The sequence below is a fragment of the Oncorhynchus mykiss genome, chromosome 13 (assembly GCF_013265735.2).
Source record: "Oncorhynchus mykiss isolate Arlee chromosome 13, USDA_OmykA_1.1, whole genome shotgun sequence".
Lineage (NCBI taxonomy): Eukaryota > Metazoa > Chordata > Actinopteri > Salmoniformes > Salmonidae > Oncorhynchus > Oncorhynchus mykiss.
Window position 1 is genome coordinate 63757353 of NC_048577.1, and position 19468 is coordinate 63776820.

General features: G+C 41.7%; 1 protein-coding gene across 1 annotated transcript in view; it reads left to right on the forward strand.

Annotated features, from left to right (window-relative positions):
* The first annotated feature begins 48 nt into the window (after positions 1-48).
* The window catches only part of LOC110487460 (NACHT, LRR and PYD domains-containing protein 12-like), a 40334-nt gene continuing 20914 nt past the window's right edge, over positions 49-19468 (forward strand). The window contains exons 1-8 of the mRNA XM_036939780.1: positions 49-201; positions 6322-7261; positions 9053-9166; positions 9277-9342; positions 12936-14687; positions 14845-15018; positions 15147-15320; positions 15723-15896. Coding sequence (XP_036795675.1) covers positions 7095-7261; positions 9053-9166; positions 9277-9342; positions 12936-14687; positions 14845-15018; positions 15147-15320; positions 15723-15896 — 2621 coding nt within the window. The 5' untranslated portion in view covers positions 49-201; positions 6322-7094. The remainder of the gene's footprint in view (positions 202-6321; positions 7262-9052; positions 9167-9276; positions 9343-12935; positions 14688-14844; positions 15019-15146; positions 15321-15722; positions 15897-19468) is intronic.

Genomic DNA, 19468 nt, shown 5'->3' on the forward strand with positions numbered 1-19468 from the left:
GCTTGCTTCGTTGGATTCCCCTCAGGTGAAACTCCATATCCTTGTATAACAGGTTTCTGAATGTAGTTAGCTGTGTCTGGGAAAATGTATGGTATTTGCAGTAGACAAAATACACGTATGCAAGGAAGTGCACACAACAGGCGCTGGATGTAGTTGTCTGTGTCTGGAAAATGTATGCTATTTTCAGGAGACAAAAGACAGGTAGGCAACTTCTCCGAATTGCTTAAAAGAACATGCACCAGTAACAAAATAGGCTAGTCTACTGTTAATCCATGTGTTTACAGATATACCTAACCTGAAGTTAAAACGCCATAAAGTACAGCTGCTAGGGCTGTGGCGATACCAGCATCGCAAATGGAAACGCAAAGCAGACCAACCACTTTGGTCCTTTAAAAACCTACTGTATGTGAAATAGTGTGTGCTAATGTTTTGTCACATATACTGGAGAGATATTCTTTGGCTGCATTCCAAACACGTAAAAATGTAAAATACACACCATCTCCTCTCAGCCCTTAAATTAAGTGGACACTTCTGATTATGTATCATGATGTATGATCAGTTAACACTTGCAGGGAAATGTGTCACTTATGCACTACAGTCATTTCATATCTTGGCTAGAAGTCAATGCATCCGCAGACGTCGAATGCTAGCCATCCGAAGATATCAAGTCAATCGAAAATTACTATGTATAAGTGTGATGTCAGGGAAAGTTGAATGCGCTAGCTAACGTTTCCAAATGCGAACCAAACAAAAGCATCATTAATTTTACGATACTTGTTTGTGCCGTCATGTGCATTATTAGCACAATTGAATTTATTTACATGTGTTTTTACTTTTGTATGTTCACTTCTCCATATTGATGTTGGTTATACGTTTTGGCTGACTTTTCTTAGGGGATGTACAATCATCGCTAATAGAATTATGGGGCGTTTCATGCCCCGGAGTGAACATAATTGTACACTCGCAAATTCAATCACAAACAAGGGGCTGAGGGGCTTACATTGCTAACTTCAGCGTGGATTCCCCCAAGGGCATAAGGCGAGGGTAAGTGGAGGAGGGTGTGTCTATATGTTTGAAACGCAGCCTTTGTCTACACCTATTCACCCTCTTAAACCGTAGCCCCACCTATCTCTTTAAGGATTCACATATGAGGCAATGTGCTAAAAGGAGTGAGTAAGAAGGTGTCATAAACAACCAAATATTTCAAGACTAAAAGTGGTAAAAGTAGTAGTAACAATACACTTTATCTCGTCCTTGGCCTATATCCTAATCTGACTTTGGTGCAGGTCATGTTATTCTTCACATTACAGTCTCTAGTAAAAAACACACTATAAAATCAAATCTACGTTTTATTTGTCACATGCGCAGGATACAGAAGGTGTAAACGGTACAGTGAAAATGGTTACTTGCATACTAGCAATATTGATAAAAAAAAATAGAAAATGTTCAGATACAAATATTGTGTAAATATTTGCTCAATATTAGATGACGTTTACCCAGACACACTTGTCTAAATTGATGGGTCATGTGAAAGATATTCTATAACCACCCCCCAGCCACATCAAGCTAAGTGGATGGGTCACTATTGTCTAGACATGCACACATGTTCATATAAATCAAATCACATTTTATTTGTCACATACACATGGTTAGCAGATGTTAATGCGAGTGTAGCGAAATGCTCGTGCTTCTAGTTCCGACAATGCAGTAATATCTAACGAGTAATCTAACCTAATCTAACCTAACAATTTCACAACAATTACCTTATAAGAATATGTACATACAAAAAATAAATGAATGAGTGATGGTTTATAACGGCATGGCCAAGATGCAGTAGATGGTATAGAGTACAGTATATACATATGAGATGAGTAATGTAGGGTATGTAAACATATGAAGTGGCATTGTTTAAAGTGGCTAGTGATACATTTATTACATCAATTTTTCCATTATTAAAGTGGCTGGAGTTGAGTCACTATGTTGGCAGCAGCCACTCAATGTTAGTGATGGCTGTTTAACAGTCTGATGGCCTTGAGATAGAAGCTGTTTTTCAGTCTCTCGGTCCCTGCTTTGATGCACCTGTACTGACCTCGTCTTCTGGATGATAGCGGGGTGAACAGGCAGTGGCTCGGGTGGTTGTTGTCCTTGATTAACTTTATGGCCTTCCTGTGACATCGGGTAGTGTAGGTGTCCCGGAGGGCAGATAGTTTGCCCCCGGTGATGTGTTGTGCAGACCTCACTACCCTCTGGAGAGCCTTACGGTTGTGGGTGGAGCAGTTGCCATACCAGGCAGTGATACAGCCCGACAGGATGCTTTCAATTGTGCATCTGTAAAAGTTTGTGAGTGTTTTTGGTGACAAGCGGAATTTCTTCAGCCTCCTGAGGTTGAAGAGGTGCTGCTGCGCCTTCTTCACCACGCTGGCTGTGTGGTTGGACCATTTCAGTTTGTCCGTGATGTGTACGTCGAGGAACTTAAAACTTACTACCCTCTCCACTACTGTCCCGTCGATGTGGATAGGGTGGTGCTCCTTCTGCTGTTTCCTGAAGTCCACGATCATCTCCTTTGTTTTGTTGACGATGAGTGTGAGGTTATTTTCCTGACACCACAGCCGAGGGCCCTCACCTCCTCCCTGTAGGCTGCCTCGTCGTTGTTGGTAATCAAGCCTACCACTGTAGTGTCGTCTGCAAACTTGATGATTGAGTTGGAGGCGTGCATGGCCATGCAGTCGTGGGTGAACAGGGAGTACAGGAGAGGGCTGAGAACGCACCCTTGTGGGGCCCCAATGTTGAGGATCAGCAGCGTGGAGATCTTGTTACCTACCCTCCCCACCTGGGGGGTGGCCCGTCAGGAAGTCCAGGACCCAGTTGCACAGGGCGAGGTCGAGCCCCAGGGTCTCGAGCTTGATGACGAGTTTGGAGGGTACTATGGTGTTAAATGCTGAGCTGTAGTCGATGAACAGCATTCTCACATAGGTATTCCTCTTGTCCAGATGGGTTTGGGCTAGCTATAGCTAACATTAGGCTATAACTAGCAATAGCAAATTGATTTCTGATATGAATAATATTACTACACAGATCATACACGTAACGTTAGCTAGCGAGGTAGCAAGCTAACGTTAGCTAGCTAACAGTACGCTTTAACTTGCAACGAAAACGACTTCCTGCCAAAACTAGAAACATATCATATCTGAAAATGTAGCTAGACTCTTACCCCCATATACATGGATGAATGCTTTACAGCAGACACTTCTTGTTTGGTCACTCCGGTTCACACATACCGTGGCATGTGTAAAAAGTAGCCCATCACAACTTTATCCAACTGGTCTTTGTCGATAGTGCCTGGTAAATTCAGGGCATCAATGTTGTTGAGAATAGTAGCAACACTTTTGTAGTTCTTGATGGCTAACGTAATATCTTTCAAAAAACATCTGTAGAAAGCATTATCAACACGTACTGAGCAGCTCATGTCATAGAGAGAAGCATGCTACATGGCAGACCAATCCGAACTCATCTCCCGGCATGTCCAGCCTATCCATTATCTCAGCTAAACATGGCTAGAGGGAAGGTTGCTCACTTTTTCTGTGGCCAAACCAACTAGGCTCATAATTTAACAATTGTATTCATATTTACAGATGACATACACATTTATTATTAAGGCACATGAAAGTTGACATGTTCCAGAAGGCATTTCTGCCAAAATAAGAAATACATTTAAAAAATACGTTCAAATGTCTCTCCTGTGAAGTAGTGACGTGCAATATACTCCTAGCTTCTTGAAACGAGTTAATTGATTGAATTTCGAATGGAAGAATGGTGTCGCATCCTTCCAATAGAGTTACAGACTGCTTTGTAAAGTGGCTTACATAAATGTGCCATGACACATCACAAGAGATTGAATTACTCCCTTGCTGAGAACGCATTTCTGTCTTGATATTCCTTAGGCATGTACAGTGCCTTGCGAAAGTATTCGGCCCCCTTGAACTTTGCGGCCTTTTGCCACATTTCAGGCTTCAAACATAAAGATATAAAACTGTATTTTTTTGTGAAGAATCAACAACAAGTGGGACACAATCATGAAGTGGAACGACATTTATTGGATATTTCAAACTTTTTTAACAAATCAAAAACTGAAAAATTGGGCGTGCAAAATTATTCAGCCCCCTTAAGTTAATACTTTGTAGCGCCACCTTTTGCTGCGATTACAGCTGTAAGTCGCTTGGGGTATGTCTCTATAAGTTTTGCACATCGAGAGACTGACATTTTCTCCCATTCCTCCTTGCAAAACAACTCGAGCTCAGTGAGGTTGGATGGAGAGCATTTGTGAACAGCAATTTTCAGTTCTTTCCACAGATTCTCGATTGGATTCAGGTCTGGACTTTGACTTGGCCATTCTAACACCTGGATATGTTTATTTTTTAACCATTCCATTGTAGATTTTGCTTTATGTTTTGGATCATTGTCTTGTTGGAAGACAAATCTCCGTCCCAGTCTCAGGTCTTTTGCAGACTCCATTAGGTTTTCTTCCAGAATGGTCCTGTATTTGGCTCCATCCATCTTCCCATCAATTTTAACCATCTTCCCTGTCCCTGCAGAAGAAAAGCAGGCCCAAACCATGATGCTGCCACCACCATGTTTGACAGTGGGGATGGTGTGTTCAGCTGTGTTGCTTTTACGCCAGACATAACGTTTTGCATTGTTGCCAAAAAGTTCAATTTTGGTTTCATCTGACCAGAGCACCTTCTTCCACATGTTTGGTGTGTCTCCCAGGTGGCTTGTGGCAAACTTTAAACAACACTTTTTATGGATATCTTTAAGAAATGGCTTTCTTCTTGCCACTCTTCCATAAAGGCCAGATTTGTGCATTATACGACTGATTGTTGTCCTATGGACAGAGTCTCCCACCTCAGCTGTAGATCTCTGCAGTTCATCCAGAGTGATCATGGGCCTCTTGGCTGCATCTCTGATCAGTCTTCTCCTTGTATGAGCTGAAAGTTTAGAGGGACGGCCAGGTCTTGGTAGATTTGCAGTGGTCTGATACTCCTTCCATTTCAATATTATCGCTTGCACAGTGCTCCTTGGGATGTTTAAAGCTTGGGAAATCTTTTTGTATCCAAATCCGGCTTTAAACTTCTTCACAACAGTATCTCGGACCTGCCTGGTGTGTTCCTTGTTCTTCATGATGCTCTCTGTGCTTTTAACGGACCTCTGAGACTATCACAGTGCAGGTGCATTTATACGGAGACTTGATTACACACAGGTGGATTGTATTTATCATCATTAGTCATTTAGGTCAACATTGGAACATTCAGAGATCCTCACTGAACTTCTGGAGAGAGTTTGCTGCACTGAAAGTAAAGGGGCTGAATAATTTTGCACGCCCAATTTTTCAGTTTTTGATTTGTTAAAAAAGTTTGAAATATCCAATAAATGTCGTTCCACTTCATGATTGTGTCCCACTTGTTGTTGATTCTTCACAAAAAAATACAGTTTTATATCTTTATGTTTGAAGCCTGAAATGTGGCAAAAGGTCGCAAAGTTCAAGGGGGCCGAATACTTTCGCAAGGCACTGTATTTCTGAAGTAGCCTATCTGCATGTCAAACAGGAATGATTGGGTAGGCAAAGTTTCTCCTTCTATGATCCGAATGTGAGGGAAGTAACAAAACTATATTTTTTGTAGGGGATTTATTCCTGTAGTATAGGCAATGAAATAGGCAATGCAGCACTAAAATAAACAAACATTTCCAAGAATAGAAAATGTAATGAAAAGTAGCCTAAATATTTCCAAGTATTATGTCTAGATTTTTATTGTTATTAACACTTAAGTAGGCTGATTTGTTAGGCTACTCGTTTATAAGAATAATAATTATTATTATTCGGGACACCGCAGCAAACTTGTGTGGGGGGGGGGGGGATTTCTGTTGTTGAAATCATTACTAAGAGATAAAGACAGACCATTCCTTTAGTCAGTCTAAAGTGATTCTGTGTGCATGTTTTTCTGTATTTTTAAGTATGGAAGGTGTAGGCTATACATGACTATTAACATTATTATAATTATTATTAGGCCTGTTAGCAGCAGTAATAGCAGTATTAAGATGTCCTTCACAAAACTTGTGGCAAAATAGTTTGTTTGGTATGGCTGATATTAGCTATATAAGCCATAATATTTGGGCTAGTTACAGTTGAAAAAAATAGTGGCTTGTCCACAGTGAAGCCAAAGGAAACTACAGTTTGGCAAGTATCCATTCAGCTTGGGGGATTTTAACATTCAATTTAACCACTTCTCTGCTGTGTGTCAAATAAAGTGCTTTGTGTGTTCACAGATCAGCACATCCTGATCAGAGGTCTGTCATGAATTCCCCCGAGGAGAGGCACATTGTAGGACCCCTTGTACACAGTTAATTTGAAATGCAAATCTAACTCAACGGGTGTTGTCATCATCAACCAACATGTCGTTCTGCCCCTGAACAGGCAGTTAACCCACTGTTCCTAGGCTGTCATTGAAAATAAGAATTTGTTCTTAACTGACTTTCCTGGTAAAATAAAAATATGCTAAGTGTAACTGCCACTACTGGTAATAATCACAACTCTAACCCAATCAACCACACACACTTATAGCACATAAAGTAAGCAGTTTGTCTTTATGACAGACTTTTAAGTCACAGGCAAAGTTTTGTTGCTCTCGGAAGAAAAACCTCAATTTGTCAGTTAAGTTTTTTGTTACATTGAATGTTTTTGGTAACTATCCACAACTCTAGGATCTCAATGTTAAAATAGGGACCTTTTTTTTTTCTTCCATTTCCTGGTTTCAGTTTTGGTGGTTTTCTTCCGACAGCAAGGAGGATGCAAGCTGGGTTGCACCTTTGCACTACTAGCAAAACTTAATTATGTACCAACAGTGAATTACAGGCATAAAGTAAATAAGGCTACAAAGCACCAAGACTTTATTTTGCACAACCCCCTATCAGCGTAGATCAGCTTCAACTGTCTAAGAAGTTGTATTTCTGTTAAGCTTGAAATTAATGTTCTATTGCACTACAAGTGTTGCAAATAGTGCTGTTTTTTAAAAGTCCAGTGTGGGGTACACTGTGCCAAAATGAGTCTCTCTGGGGAGTATGAGGAGGGAAGCACTCCCTCTAGTATCTGTGAAGATACTGAAGAAGAAGCCACTGCTTCTGGAATGAGTTTCTCGGGGACTGAGGGAGCAATGTCCCCTAAACTACGTTTTCCTGCCGAACAGGACACTGACAGGGAGCTTAAGAGGTAAGATCATCAAATAGGTAAGTGTGAAGGAGCTAATATTTTGTCAAAACTCTTGTACGAACCAGTATTGGTTGCGAAGAATGGATAATATTAATTTATTTGTACATAATGTTTCTGCCATCGTGACCGAAAAGAGGTTCTGGACATCAGAACAGCAATCACTAACCTCAATTTTGATGAAGACTTTTACTTCAATGAGTCTTTAGTGCAAGACATACATACTGCTCACCAGGGACTAGACCCTAATCTCCGACACTTGGAAGAGAAAAATATGTCACTATAGGGGCCGCTGTGCGGGCACCCTTATGAAACTACGTTGGCAAGTGGATAGACCGCCTCTACCATCCATTCTATTGGCGAACGTGCTATCTTTGGAGAATATAGTGCCTTCGGGAAAGTATTCAGACCCCTAGACTTTTTTCACATTTTGTTTCATTCCAACCTTATTCTAAAATGGATCAAATTTGTTAAAATCCTCAGCAATCTACACACAATACCCCATAATGATAAAGCAAATTTTATGGCAAATTTATAACAAAAAACAGAAATACCTAATTTACATAAGTATTCAGACCCTTTGCTATGAGACTCGAAATTGAGCTGAGGTGCATCCTGTTTCCATTGATCACCCTCAATGTTTCTACAACTTGGAGTCCATCTGTGGTAAATTTAAATTGATTGGACATGATTTGGAAAGGCACACACCTGTTTATATAAGTTCCCACAAATGACAGTGCATGTCAGAGCAAAAACCAAGCCATAAGGTTGATGGAATTGTCCGTAGAGCTCCGAGACAGGATTGTTTCGAGGCACAGATCTGGGGAAGGGTACCAAAACATTTCTCCAGCATTGAAGGTCCCCAAGAACACAGTGGCCTCCATCATTCTTAAATGGAAGAAGTTTGGAACCACCAAGACTCTTCCTAGAGCTGGTCGAATGGTCAAACTGAGAAATCGGGGGGAAAGTGACCAAGGAATGTGACCAAGAACCCGATGGTCACTCTGAAAGAGCTCTAGAGTTCCTCTGTGGAGATGGGAGAACTTTCCAGAAGGACAACCATCTCTGCAGCACTCCACCAATCAAGCCTTTATGGTAGAGTGGCCAGCTGGAAGCCACTCCTCAGTAAAATGTACATGGCAGCCGCTACGAGTTTGTCAAAAGGCACCTGAAGACCCTCAGACCGTGAGAAACAAGATTCTCTGGTCTGATGAAACCAAGATTGAACTCCAGACTCTGGCTGGGCCACTCAAGGACATTCAGAAACTTGTCCCGAAGCCACTCTGTTGTCTTGGCTGTGTGCTTAGGGTCGTTGTCATGTTGTAAGGTGAATCTTCTCCCCATTCTGAGGTCCTGAGCGCTCTGGAACAGGTTTTCATTGAGGATCTCGCTGTACTGTGCTCCGTTCATCTTTCCCTCAATCCTGACTAGTTTCCCAGTCCCTGGCGCTGAAAAACATCCCCACAGCATGATGCTGCCACCACCATGCTTCCCCATAGGGAGGTTGCCAGGTTTCCTCCAGACTTGATGCTTGGCTTTCAGGCCGAAGAGATCGATCTTGGTTTCATCAGACCAGAGAATCTTGTTTCTCATCTTGTTTGTCATTATTTCATTCAAAACAGATATTTCATTCAAAACAGACATTTTGTTGGAGACAAATGTACTAGATCACCAACCTATACCTAGCTGTATGTGCATTGACTGGTGACAAATAAGTAACCAACCATAAAAAAAAAAAATCTAAAATGTGTGCAAACTCACCTATGTTGGATATTCAAATCCTGCCTTAAACAGGTTCAAGACAGACCGACCAGTCTCACCTGTACCTAGTGGTATCTCCATGAAGAGTGGTCAGTCGATGGGACTTCCTATTTTCTTCAAGGAGGGAGAATTATCCACTGGGCAAAGGTGAAACCTAAGATATAACATGGTGTTTGATTATGTTTTTTCCTTTTATTTAGCATCTTCTGTATAGATGAAGACTGATGTTATTACTCTCTGTGCTCATTTATACCCAGCAGTATCTCTGAGGAGAATGACCAGTCAATGGATCACCAACCCAGAGTCCCTACTGATGACAGAGTGTAAGTTATAACCGTTTGCACAGCATCCTACCTATTTTCAATACATTTTATTCACCAGTCATGTGTCTGACATCTGGTACCTTTTTACTCTGTGAATTTCCAGATACTAGGCTCCAATTCATCATTTAGGAAGCCTAATTTTGCTTGTCATTAGATCCCTTGTCTACAGGACAACATCATTCAGTCTGACATACTAGAAATGTGAATAAAATTGCATGATTACTAAACTCAGCAAAATAAGAAACGTCCCTTTTTCAGGACCCTGTCTTTCAAAGATAATTAGTAAAAATCCAAATAACTTCACAGATCTTCATTGTAAAGGGTTTAAACACTGTTTCCCATGCTTGTTCAATGAACCATAAACAATTAATGAACATGCACCTGTGGAACGGTCGTTAAGACACTAACAGCTTACAGACGGTAGGCAATTAAGGTCACAGCTATGAAAACTTACGACACTAAAGAGGCCTTTCTACTGACTCTGAAAGACACCAAAAGAAAGATGCCCAGGGTCTCTGCTATCTGCGTGAACGTGCCTTAGGCATGTTGCAAGGAGGCATGAGGACTGCAGATGTGACCAGGGCAATAAATGGCAATGTCCGTACTGTGAGGAGCCTAAGGCAGCGCTACAGGGAGATAGGAATGACAGCTGATCATCCTCGCAGTGGCAGACCACTTGTAACAACACCTGCACAGGATCGATACATCCGAACATCACACCTGCGGGACAGGTACAGGATGGCAACAACAACTGCCCGAGTTACACCAGGAACGCACAATCCCTCCATAAGTGCTCAGATTGTCCGCAATAGGCTGAGAGAGGCTGGACTGAGGGCTTGTAGGCCTGTTGTAAGGCAGGTCCTCACCAAACATCACCGGCAACAACGTCGCCTATGGGCACAAACCCACCGTCGCTGGACCAGACAGAACTGGCAAAAAGTGCTCTTCATTGACGAGGTGCTGTTTTGTCGAATCAGGGGTGATGGTCAGATTTGCGTTTATCGTCGAAGGAATGAGCGTTACACCGAGGCCTGTACTCTGGAGCGGGATCGATTTGGAGGTGGAGGGTCCATCATGGTCTGGGGCGGTGTGTCACAGCATCATTGGACTGAGCTTGTTGTCATTTCAGGCAATCTCAACACTGTGCGTTACAGGGAAGACATCCTCCTCCTCCCTTCCTGCAGGCTCATCCTGACATGACCCTCCAGCGTGACAATGCCACCAGCTACAGTGCCTTGCGAAATTATTCGGCCCCCTTGAACTTTGTGACCTTTTGCCACATTTCAGGCTTCAAACATAAAGATGTAAAACTGTATTTTTTTGTGAAGAATCAACAACAAGTGGGACACAATCATGAAGTGGAACGACATTTATTGGATATTTCAAACTTTTTTAACAAATCAAAAACTGAAAAATTGGGCGTGCAAAATTATTCAGCCCCTTTACTTTCAGTGCAGCAAACTCTCTCCAGAAGTTCAGTGAGGATCTCTGAATGATCCAATGTTGACCTAAATGACTAATGATGATAAATACAATCCACCTGTGTGTAATCAAGTCTCCGTATAAATGCACCTGCACTGTGATAGTCTCAGAGGTCCGTTAAAAGCGCAGAGAGCATCATGAAGAACAAGGAAAACACCAGGCAGGTCCGAGATACTGTTGTGAAGAAGTTTAAAGCCGGATTTGGATACAAAAAGATTTCCCAAGCTTTAAACATCCCAAGGAGCACTGTGCAAGCGATAATATTGAAATGGAAGGAGTATCAGACCACTGCAAATCTACCAAGACCTGGCCGTCCCTCTAAACTTTCAGCTCATACAAGGAGAAGACTGATCAGAGATGCAGCCAAGAGGCCCATGATCACTCTGGATGAACTGCAGAGATCTACAGCTGAGGTGGGAGACTCTGTCCATAGGACAACAATCAGTCGTATATTGCACAAATCTGGCCTTTATGGAAGAGTGGCAAGAAGAAAGCCATTTCTTAAAGATATCCATAAAAAGTGTTGTTTAAAGTTTGCCACAAGCCACCTGGGAGACACACCAAAAATGTGGAAGAAGGTGCTCTGGTCAGATGAAACCAAAATTGAACTTTTTGGCAACAATGCAAAACGTTATGTTTGGCGTAAAAGCAACACAGCTCATCACCCTGAACACACCATACCCACTGTCAAACATGGTGGTGGCAGCATCATGGTTTGGGCCTGCTTTTCTTCAGCAGGGACAGGGAAGATGGTTAAAATTGATGGGAAGATGGATGGAGCCAAATACAGGACCATTCTGGAAGAAAACCTGATGGAGTCTGCAAAAGACCTGAGACTGGGACAGAGATTTGTCTTCCAACAAGACAATGATCCAAAACATAAAGCAAAATCTACAATGGAATGGTTCAAAAATAAACATATCCAGGTGTTAGAATGGCCAAGTCAAAGTCCAGACCTGAATCCAATCGAGAATCTGTGGAAAGAACTGAAAACTGCTGTTCACAAATGCTCTCCATCCAACCTCACTGAGCTCGAGCTGTTTTGCAAGGAGGAATGGGAAAAAAATTCAGTCTCTCGATGTGCAAAACTGATAGAGACATACCCCAAGCGACTTACAGCTGTAATCGCAGCAAAAGGTGGCGCTACAAAGTATTAACTTAAGGGGGCTGAATAATTTTGCACGCCCAATTTTTCAGTTTTTGATTTGTTAAAAAAGTTTGAAATATCCAATAAATGTCGTTCCACTTCATGATTGTGTCCCACTTGTTGTTGATTCTTCACAAAAAATACAGTTTTATATCTTTATGTTTGAAGCCTGAAATGTGGCAAAAGGTCGCAAAGTTCAAGGGGGCCGAATACTTTCGCAAGGCACTGTATACTGCTCGTTCTGTGTGTGATTTTCTGCAAGACAGGAATGTCAGTGTTCTGCCATGGCCAGCGAAGAGCCCGGATCTCTATCCCATTGAGCACGTCTCGGACCTGTTGGATCGGAGGGTGAGGACTAGGGCCATTCCCCCCCAGAAATGTCCAGGAACTTGCAGGTGCCTTGGTGGGATAGTGCGGTAACATCTTACAGCAAGAACTGGCAAATCTGGTGCATTCCATGAGGAGGAGATGCCCTGCAGTACTTAATGCAGCTGGTGGCCACACCAGATACTGCCTGTTACTTTTGATTTTGACCCCCCTTTGTTCAGGGACACATTATTCCATTTCTGTTAGTCACATGTCTGTGGAACTTGTTCAGTTTATGTCTCAGTTGTTGAATCTTGTTATGTTCATACACATATTTACACATGTTAAATTAGCTGAAAATAAGAAAATTAACGCAGTTGACAGTGAGAGGACATTTCTTTTTTTGCTGAGTTCATAATAGTGAGACCCAAGGTTTAGTGTAGCTATTAGGAGATGCAGATAGCGTTGTCTCCCAGTAAAATGCACCAAATGTTGTCCTATAATCTTCACTTAGCCTACCAAACTATAGAATGTCAAACTCTGTACTGTTTCATCATTGATCGCATCCAGATTAGAGTTTAGTTATATTATAAATGTTTACCCAAATCAATTTAATTCAATTCAACAAGGAACATGTATCTTTCGTTTCCACCTATAGGTACCCAACAGAAGTCCAGGATAAAATTAAACCCTACTTGAAGAATAGGACATATTCTTTATTTGAGGGCATTGAAGATCAAGGAAAAACGACACCTCTTAACAACATCTACACAGAGCTCTACATCACACAAGCTGGAAGTGGAGAGGTTAATAATCAGAATGAGGTGAGACAGATTGAGACAGCATGCAGTTGTCAAGTAGAACACGAGACATCAATCCAACTCAATGACATCTTCAAACCCTTACCTGGACAAGACAAGCTTATCAGAACAGTGCTGACAAGGGGAGTTGCTGGCATTGGAAAAACAGTGTCTGTGCTGAAGTTCATGTTGGACTGGGCTGAAGGAAAAGCAAATCAAGACATCCAGATCATCTTTCCACTTCCTTTTCGGGATCTGAACTTGATGAGAGATAAAAATCTAAGTCTGATGGAACTACTTCATCACTCCTTTATAGAAACAAAACAATCAGAAATCTCAGAAAACAAAAATATTGTGTTTGTTTTTGATGGTCTGGATGAATGTCGCCTTCCTCTGGACTTCCAGAATAATAAGATCTGCTGTGATGTCACAGAGTCAACTTCAGTGGAAGTTCTGCTGACAAACCTCATTAAAGGGAATCTGCTTCCCTCTGCTCACATTTGGATAACCACCCGACCTGCAGCAGCCAATCAGATCCCTCCTGAGTGTGTTGACCAGGTGACAGAGGTACGAGGGTTCAATGACCCACAGAAGGAGGAGTACTTCAGGAAGAGAATCGGTGAGGAGGACCTGGCCAGCAGAATCATCTCACACATAAAGACATCAAGGAGCCTCCACATCATGTGCCACATTCCTGTGTTCTGTTGGATTTCAGCCACTGTCCTAGAGAGACTATTGGTTGAAGCAGAGAGTCGAGAGATCCCCAAGAATCTGACTCAAATGTACACTCACCTCATGATCTTCCAGTCAAAACTGAGGACTCAGAAATATCCTGTAGAGCATGCCAACGATTCTCACTGGGATAAAGAGATGATTCAGGCACTGGGAAAATTGGCTTTTCAACAGCTAGAAAAAGGCCATCTGATATTCTATGAGGAAGACCTGAGAGAGTGTGGCATTGACATCAAGGATGCGTCTGTGTACTCTGGAGTGTGCACTCAGATCTTCAGAGAAGAGTCTGGGCTTAACCAGATGAAGGTGTACTGCTTTGTACATCTGAGTATCCAGGAGTTTCTGGCTGCACTATATGTGTTCCTCATGTTCACTAACAACAACAACAATCTGATGGCTAAAGAGAGATCCCTCCGCAACAAAAACAGTCTATATGAAGATGCAGTGGACAAGGCCTTGCAGTTTGAAAATGGCCATCTGGACCTTTTCCTCCGCTTCCTTCTAGGCCTTTCTCATGAGTCCAATCAGCATCTCCTACAAGGCCTACTGACACCAACAGGAAGCAGATCACAGAGCAACAAGGAAACAGTCAAGTACATCAAGGAGAAGATCAGGAAGAACCTCCCCCTGGAGAGGTGTATCAATCTGTTCCACTGTCTGAATGAACTGAATGATCATTCTCTAGAGGAGGAGATCCAAAGCTACCTGAGATCAGGAAGTCTATCAAAATCTAAACTCTCATCTGGACAGTGGTCTGCTCTGGTCTTCATGTTGCTGACCTCCGAGAAGCTGGATGTGTTTGACCTGAAGAAATACATCAGATCAGATGCGGCTCTTCTCAAACTTCTCCCAGTTGTCAGCTCCTCTAGAACAGCCCTGTAAGTGCTTAGTCAAATTGGTTTCCAAACAGCATGCTAATGTAACATAATAATGAACATCAGTTTGAATGACTAGTTAGGCTGATAATTCAGTCCCAAACGGGTCATTTATTTGTGGGCACCTGGGTATCTTAAGATGCAGCTATGTTTTCCACAGGCTGAACGAATGTAAACTCACCAAGAAAAGCATTGAGGCACTGGCTTCTGTTCTCAAATCAAACTCATGCTGTCTGAGAGTGCTGGACATGAGTGGAAATAAACTCCAGGATTCAGGAGTGAAGCTGCTCTCTGCTGGACTGGAGGATACACACTGTAAACTGGAGACATTGAAGTGAGTGACTTTGTGACTGTCTCCACTGCAAAGTGAAGTGGATGTTGGAGATATGAAGATGTATATTCTTCATGTTGTAAATGTAGTTATAGATTTGTGTGGATTACTTAGCTGCATCATCTCTCCAGGTTGAATGATTGCAACCTAACTGAGAAATCCTGTGAGGTGCTGGCTTCAACTCTCAGCTCAAACACCTCAAGTTTGAGAGAGCTAGACCTGGGAGGAAATGAACTCCAGGATTCAGGAGTGAGATTCATCTGTGCTGGACTTGAGAATCCACAATGTAAATTGGAGACACTGAGGTAAGGCTAACCCTCATGGAGTTTAACTTACATTTCACTTGGTCCTGGACTTTATCCAAGGCAGTGCACTGGACAACTGACAGTGTGACTTTCAAAGCCCATTTATGTTCGATCGACATGCGCTACATTTAGAGTGAATGCGATTTCCACAAACATTGGGATAATGTTGTCAGCATTGTCGGCTGTCCAGTCTCTGCTCAAAACGTGGATTAAATTCCAACCTTGGTCTCTGGTGCCATAATTGGGACTTGGTCTCTGATGCCATAATTGGGACTTGGTCTCTGATGTCATAATCAATGACAATTTGTCAGTTTTTATCATTAATTGTATCATCTTTAGATGCTAAACTGACATTTTCTGTAATATTTTATACTGTGTACCTTTCTGCCTCACTTTCCACAGACTGGCAGGCTGCAGCATCACAGAGGAAGGCTGTGCTTCTCTGGCTTCAGCTCTGAGGTCAAACCCCTCCCACCTGAAGGAGCTGGACCTGAGTGGAAATACTCCAGGAGTCTCTGGAGTAAAGCTGCTCTCTTCTGTACAAGAGGATCCCCTCTATTCACTGGAGAGACTGCGGTGAGTTTTTTTAAGATCACAGTTTTATGAACACAGTAATATAGTGAACAATTAGCCATTAGCCATTAGCCATTGTAGACATCCAGACACCCGGATCATATTCATTTGTGCAAACTGTAGCGAAACATTTTGCAACACATGCTAGTTTCTTATTGGATAAGTTCAGGTAGTTCCTGCCCGTTTTGTTCCGTGATCTTCTCTTTGATGTCTAGTGAATACGACCCCTATATGTCTAAGCTGCTGTATGAGGACTTAGATCCACTTCCCTTCTTTCCTTCCCAGGTTAAATGATTGACAGCTCACAGATTCAGTGAAGGAATGGCCTCAACTCAAAATCCTTGGTTGTGGGAGTGCGCTGCAGTTAAATGCTTCTGGGACAGTTACAAAATAAATTTCGAAGTGCGTGAATGTAAATATTCAATGCTTTGAATCAACAATGATAGCTCCTTTTTAATCGCTCAATCAATCAGAGAGCCCTGGTGAAGTGGTGCCAGGAAAATATCTCTCCCTCAACAAATGCATCACTGGGGACACACTGCCTGCCCTCCAGGACAACTACAGCACCTAGTGTCACAGGTTCTCAACAACCTTATTGTCTTCCTAGTAACTCTGTTGTACATCTTACCAGACTGATAGCTTTATTTCAGTGTATTTGATGTCTGGATTGTCATGTGTGTTGTACTAATTGCTTGGATTTTTATTGTAGCATCCTTGGGTTTTTGAAAAGCGTGTTACAAATATATATCTATTTTTTTATTATAGTAATGTAGAATTATTCAAATTGTATGTAACCCTGTTTTAATCTTTGAATTACTGTATATTCAAAATTAATAATACAAATGAATAATAGTCCAATTAATTTAATATAAGTAGTATTTAATTTTAACAGTAAAATGAATAATAGTAGTTAGTTATTCCTATTGCCGGGTATGACTTGGGGCGCTATTCAATCTGTATAACTGAAGCGGTACAGATTGCATTTCCGACTGAGCCGACATATTCAGCATTTACCCAGAAAATTATATTTGAATAGTTTCTGTCCTTACAAGTAACTCTGCTGTAGGTATTACCTATATTTTTATTTCAATGTATTATAGGCCTCTGTAGTCTTTCTACTATTGAATACTAATTGCTTGGATGTGTTTTTATTGTAGCACCTTGGGGTTTAAAACAAGTAGCATTTCTTACATTCTATGTGACCCTGTGTGTTAATCTATGGTAACCTGTATTTCACGTTCCTTAAATATATGAAGTAAAACTGTCCTATTGCCGTGTGACATTGTGTCAATCTGTGATTAATTGAATGACTTGGTTTCCACAGCTATGAATGTTCATACTCACATATAACTACATATAGGCCTAAGTGTGTGAACTCGATGTCTTTAAAGGGGGCAATCGGCGGCTTAAACTATAACAAAGTGGTCACGCTCCCGCTGTTTTAGTGAACATTTTTAGGGGCTGGAGAAATGTAACCAGTATCAAACTCATATTCAGAGTTATGGATGCAATACCTGATATTAAAATGTAACCATGTTTGAGGCAATACAGTGTTTGTTTACAATTACATTGTTAACAAACAGAAGTAAAACCAGCTTATATTTTGGGTTATGATTATGTATGACAGTTGAATTAATCTCATGAGTCATTTAAATTATATTCTTGAAGAATACCGTTGTCCCCCAGGGCTCTGTACTGGGTCCTCTCTTGTTCTCTCTGTACATCAAGTCAACTGATTCTGTTCTATTCTGTTTATGCTCACATGGTGTATATTACCACTGCTATATGGTATACTGTATATACCATTTATTCTAGTGGCACATTGACTTCTTGTCCCCCACAATGAAATCAGGAGGGGGGACTATGGAACTGTCTCCATTCGTATGTTCGTCACAAACGATATAACCACTGACCCAATTTGTTTACGAAACTTGGGTGAATGATGTGTCTTGCCATAGCGATTCGGCATTTACAAAATTAACCTTCATTTTTGTCATTTAGCAGACGCTCTTCACCAGAGTGACTTACAGTAGTGAGTGTTTACATTTTCTTAGTACTGGTCCTCCATGGGAATGGAACCCACAACCCTGGTGTTGCAAGCACCATACTCTCTACTAACTGGCCAACTGAGCTACACGGCACTAGGTTACTTAAATTAAGGGAGAATGGATGATGACACTTATAAAATAATTTGAACATTGTGTGTGTGTACAGCTGTGTGCATTTCAAAAACGCAGTTCAGTTGCTGGAAAATGTTTAGTAATGTGAAATGCAGAAGTAGCCTAGATATGCCTACCTCATGAACAGATGTTACTTTTTCGTTGCAAAATGTTTTGTTTTAGTGTGCCTATACTGAACACATCCCAGCCAGGGACTCGATCTTTGGCTATGCAGGAACTTAAACAAAGAAAGACAAGTACTGATATGTAGAATGTGTATTGTGAAAGCAAGTTTGCGCGGCAGGTATGTCCTCTGAAAGCAGTTATAATCCTGATGGCTGGCAGTGAATTGAGTCTTTGTGCTGGCAGATGTTTGGAATAAATACGTTATGGGTGTTGTCTGATAGCAGTTGGACCCGTTTTGAACGGTTGAAAAACAACTGAAAGACTCTCGTTGAACCTGAACGCAGGTTTTTTTTTGCGGAAAAGTACACGAGAAAACAAAGGGAAAAAATGAGTAGGGGGTCAATTGTGGAGACCAGGTGGATGTGCCACAACAAAGAAACTCCACTGCCTTGTACAGTATGCGGGCTAGTTGTCTGGAAAATTATTTGCAGGAGACAAAAGACAGGTAGGCAACTGTTCTGAATGACGTAAAAGAACATGCTGTAAGGAAGTGCTATTTCTTATGCAGGTGACCAGCCTACTGCTATTACATTGCTATAACTGAGACAACGTACTTTCACAGTAAAACATGTTAGGTCCCATACAGGATAGCTCCCACACCCACACACACAGCACACACACATTACACACACTAACTGCCGAGGACACACAGATAAGACATACACCCACACATTGGGAGGAAGAGACAGCCTTGACTTGCAGAAACCAGCGCACACACCTAATCTCCTTTCTAGCCGAACATTGTGTGACTGAGGACAGCGCACACACCTAATCTCCTTTTTTAGCTGAACATTGTGTGACAAGGAACGGCACAACAAGACTCAGAGGGATGACGGACGGCCCAACAGGGCCAATCCAAGAAGACTACACCTCAGCCTGAACCAACCCGAAGACCCGATCTTCTAGAATCAACCTACTTTCTGTTCTGTATATGAGACATGTGCAAACTGTTAGCGGGGCTTCTTTTCTGCTGGTTCCTTAAGAACCGAATGAAATGGGCCCGTATACGTTGTACCAGATATCTTTACTCATAATTAAACTGTCACTTGTCATACAATTTACCACCTTGTCTGAATCGATCCTTGACCGGCTCACCCTCCTACATATCCCATTATCAACAATGCACCACTAGAAAAATAGGCGAGCCTACTGTTAATCCATGTGTTTACAGATATATGTGTAGTTAAAAAGCTATAAAGTACAGATGACTGCTAGGGCTGTGATGACACA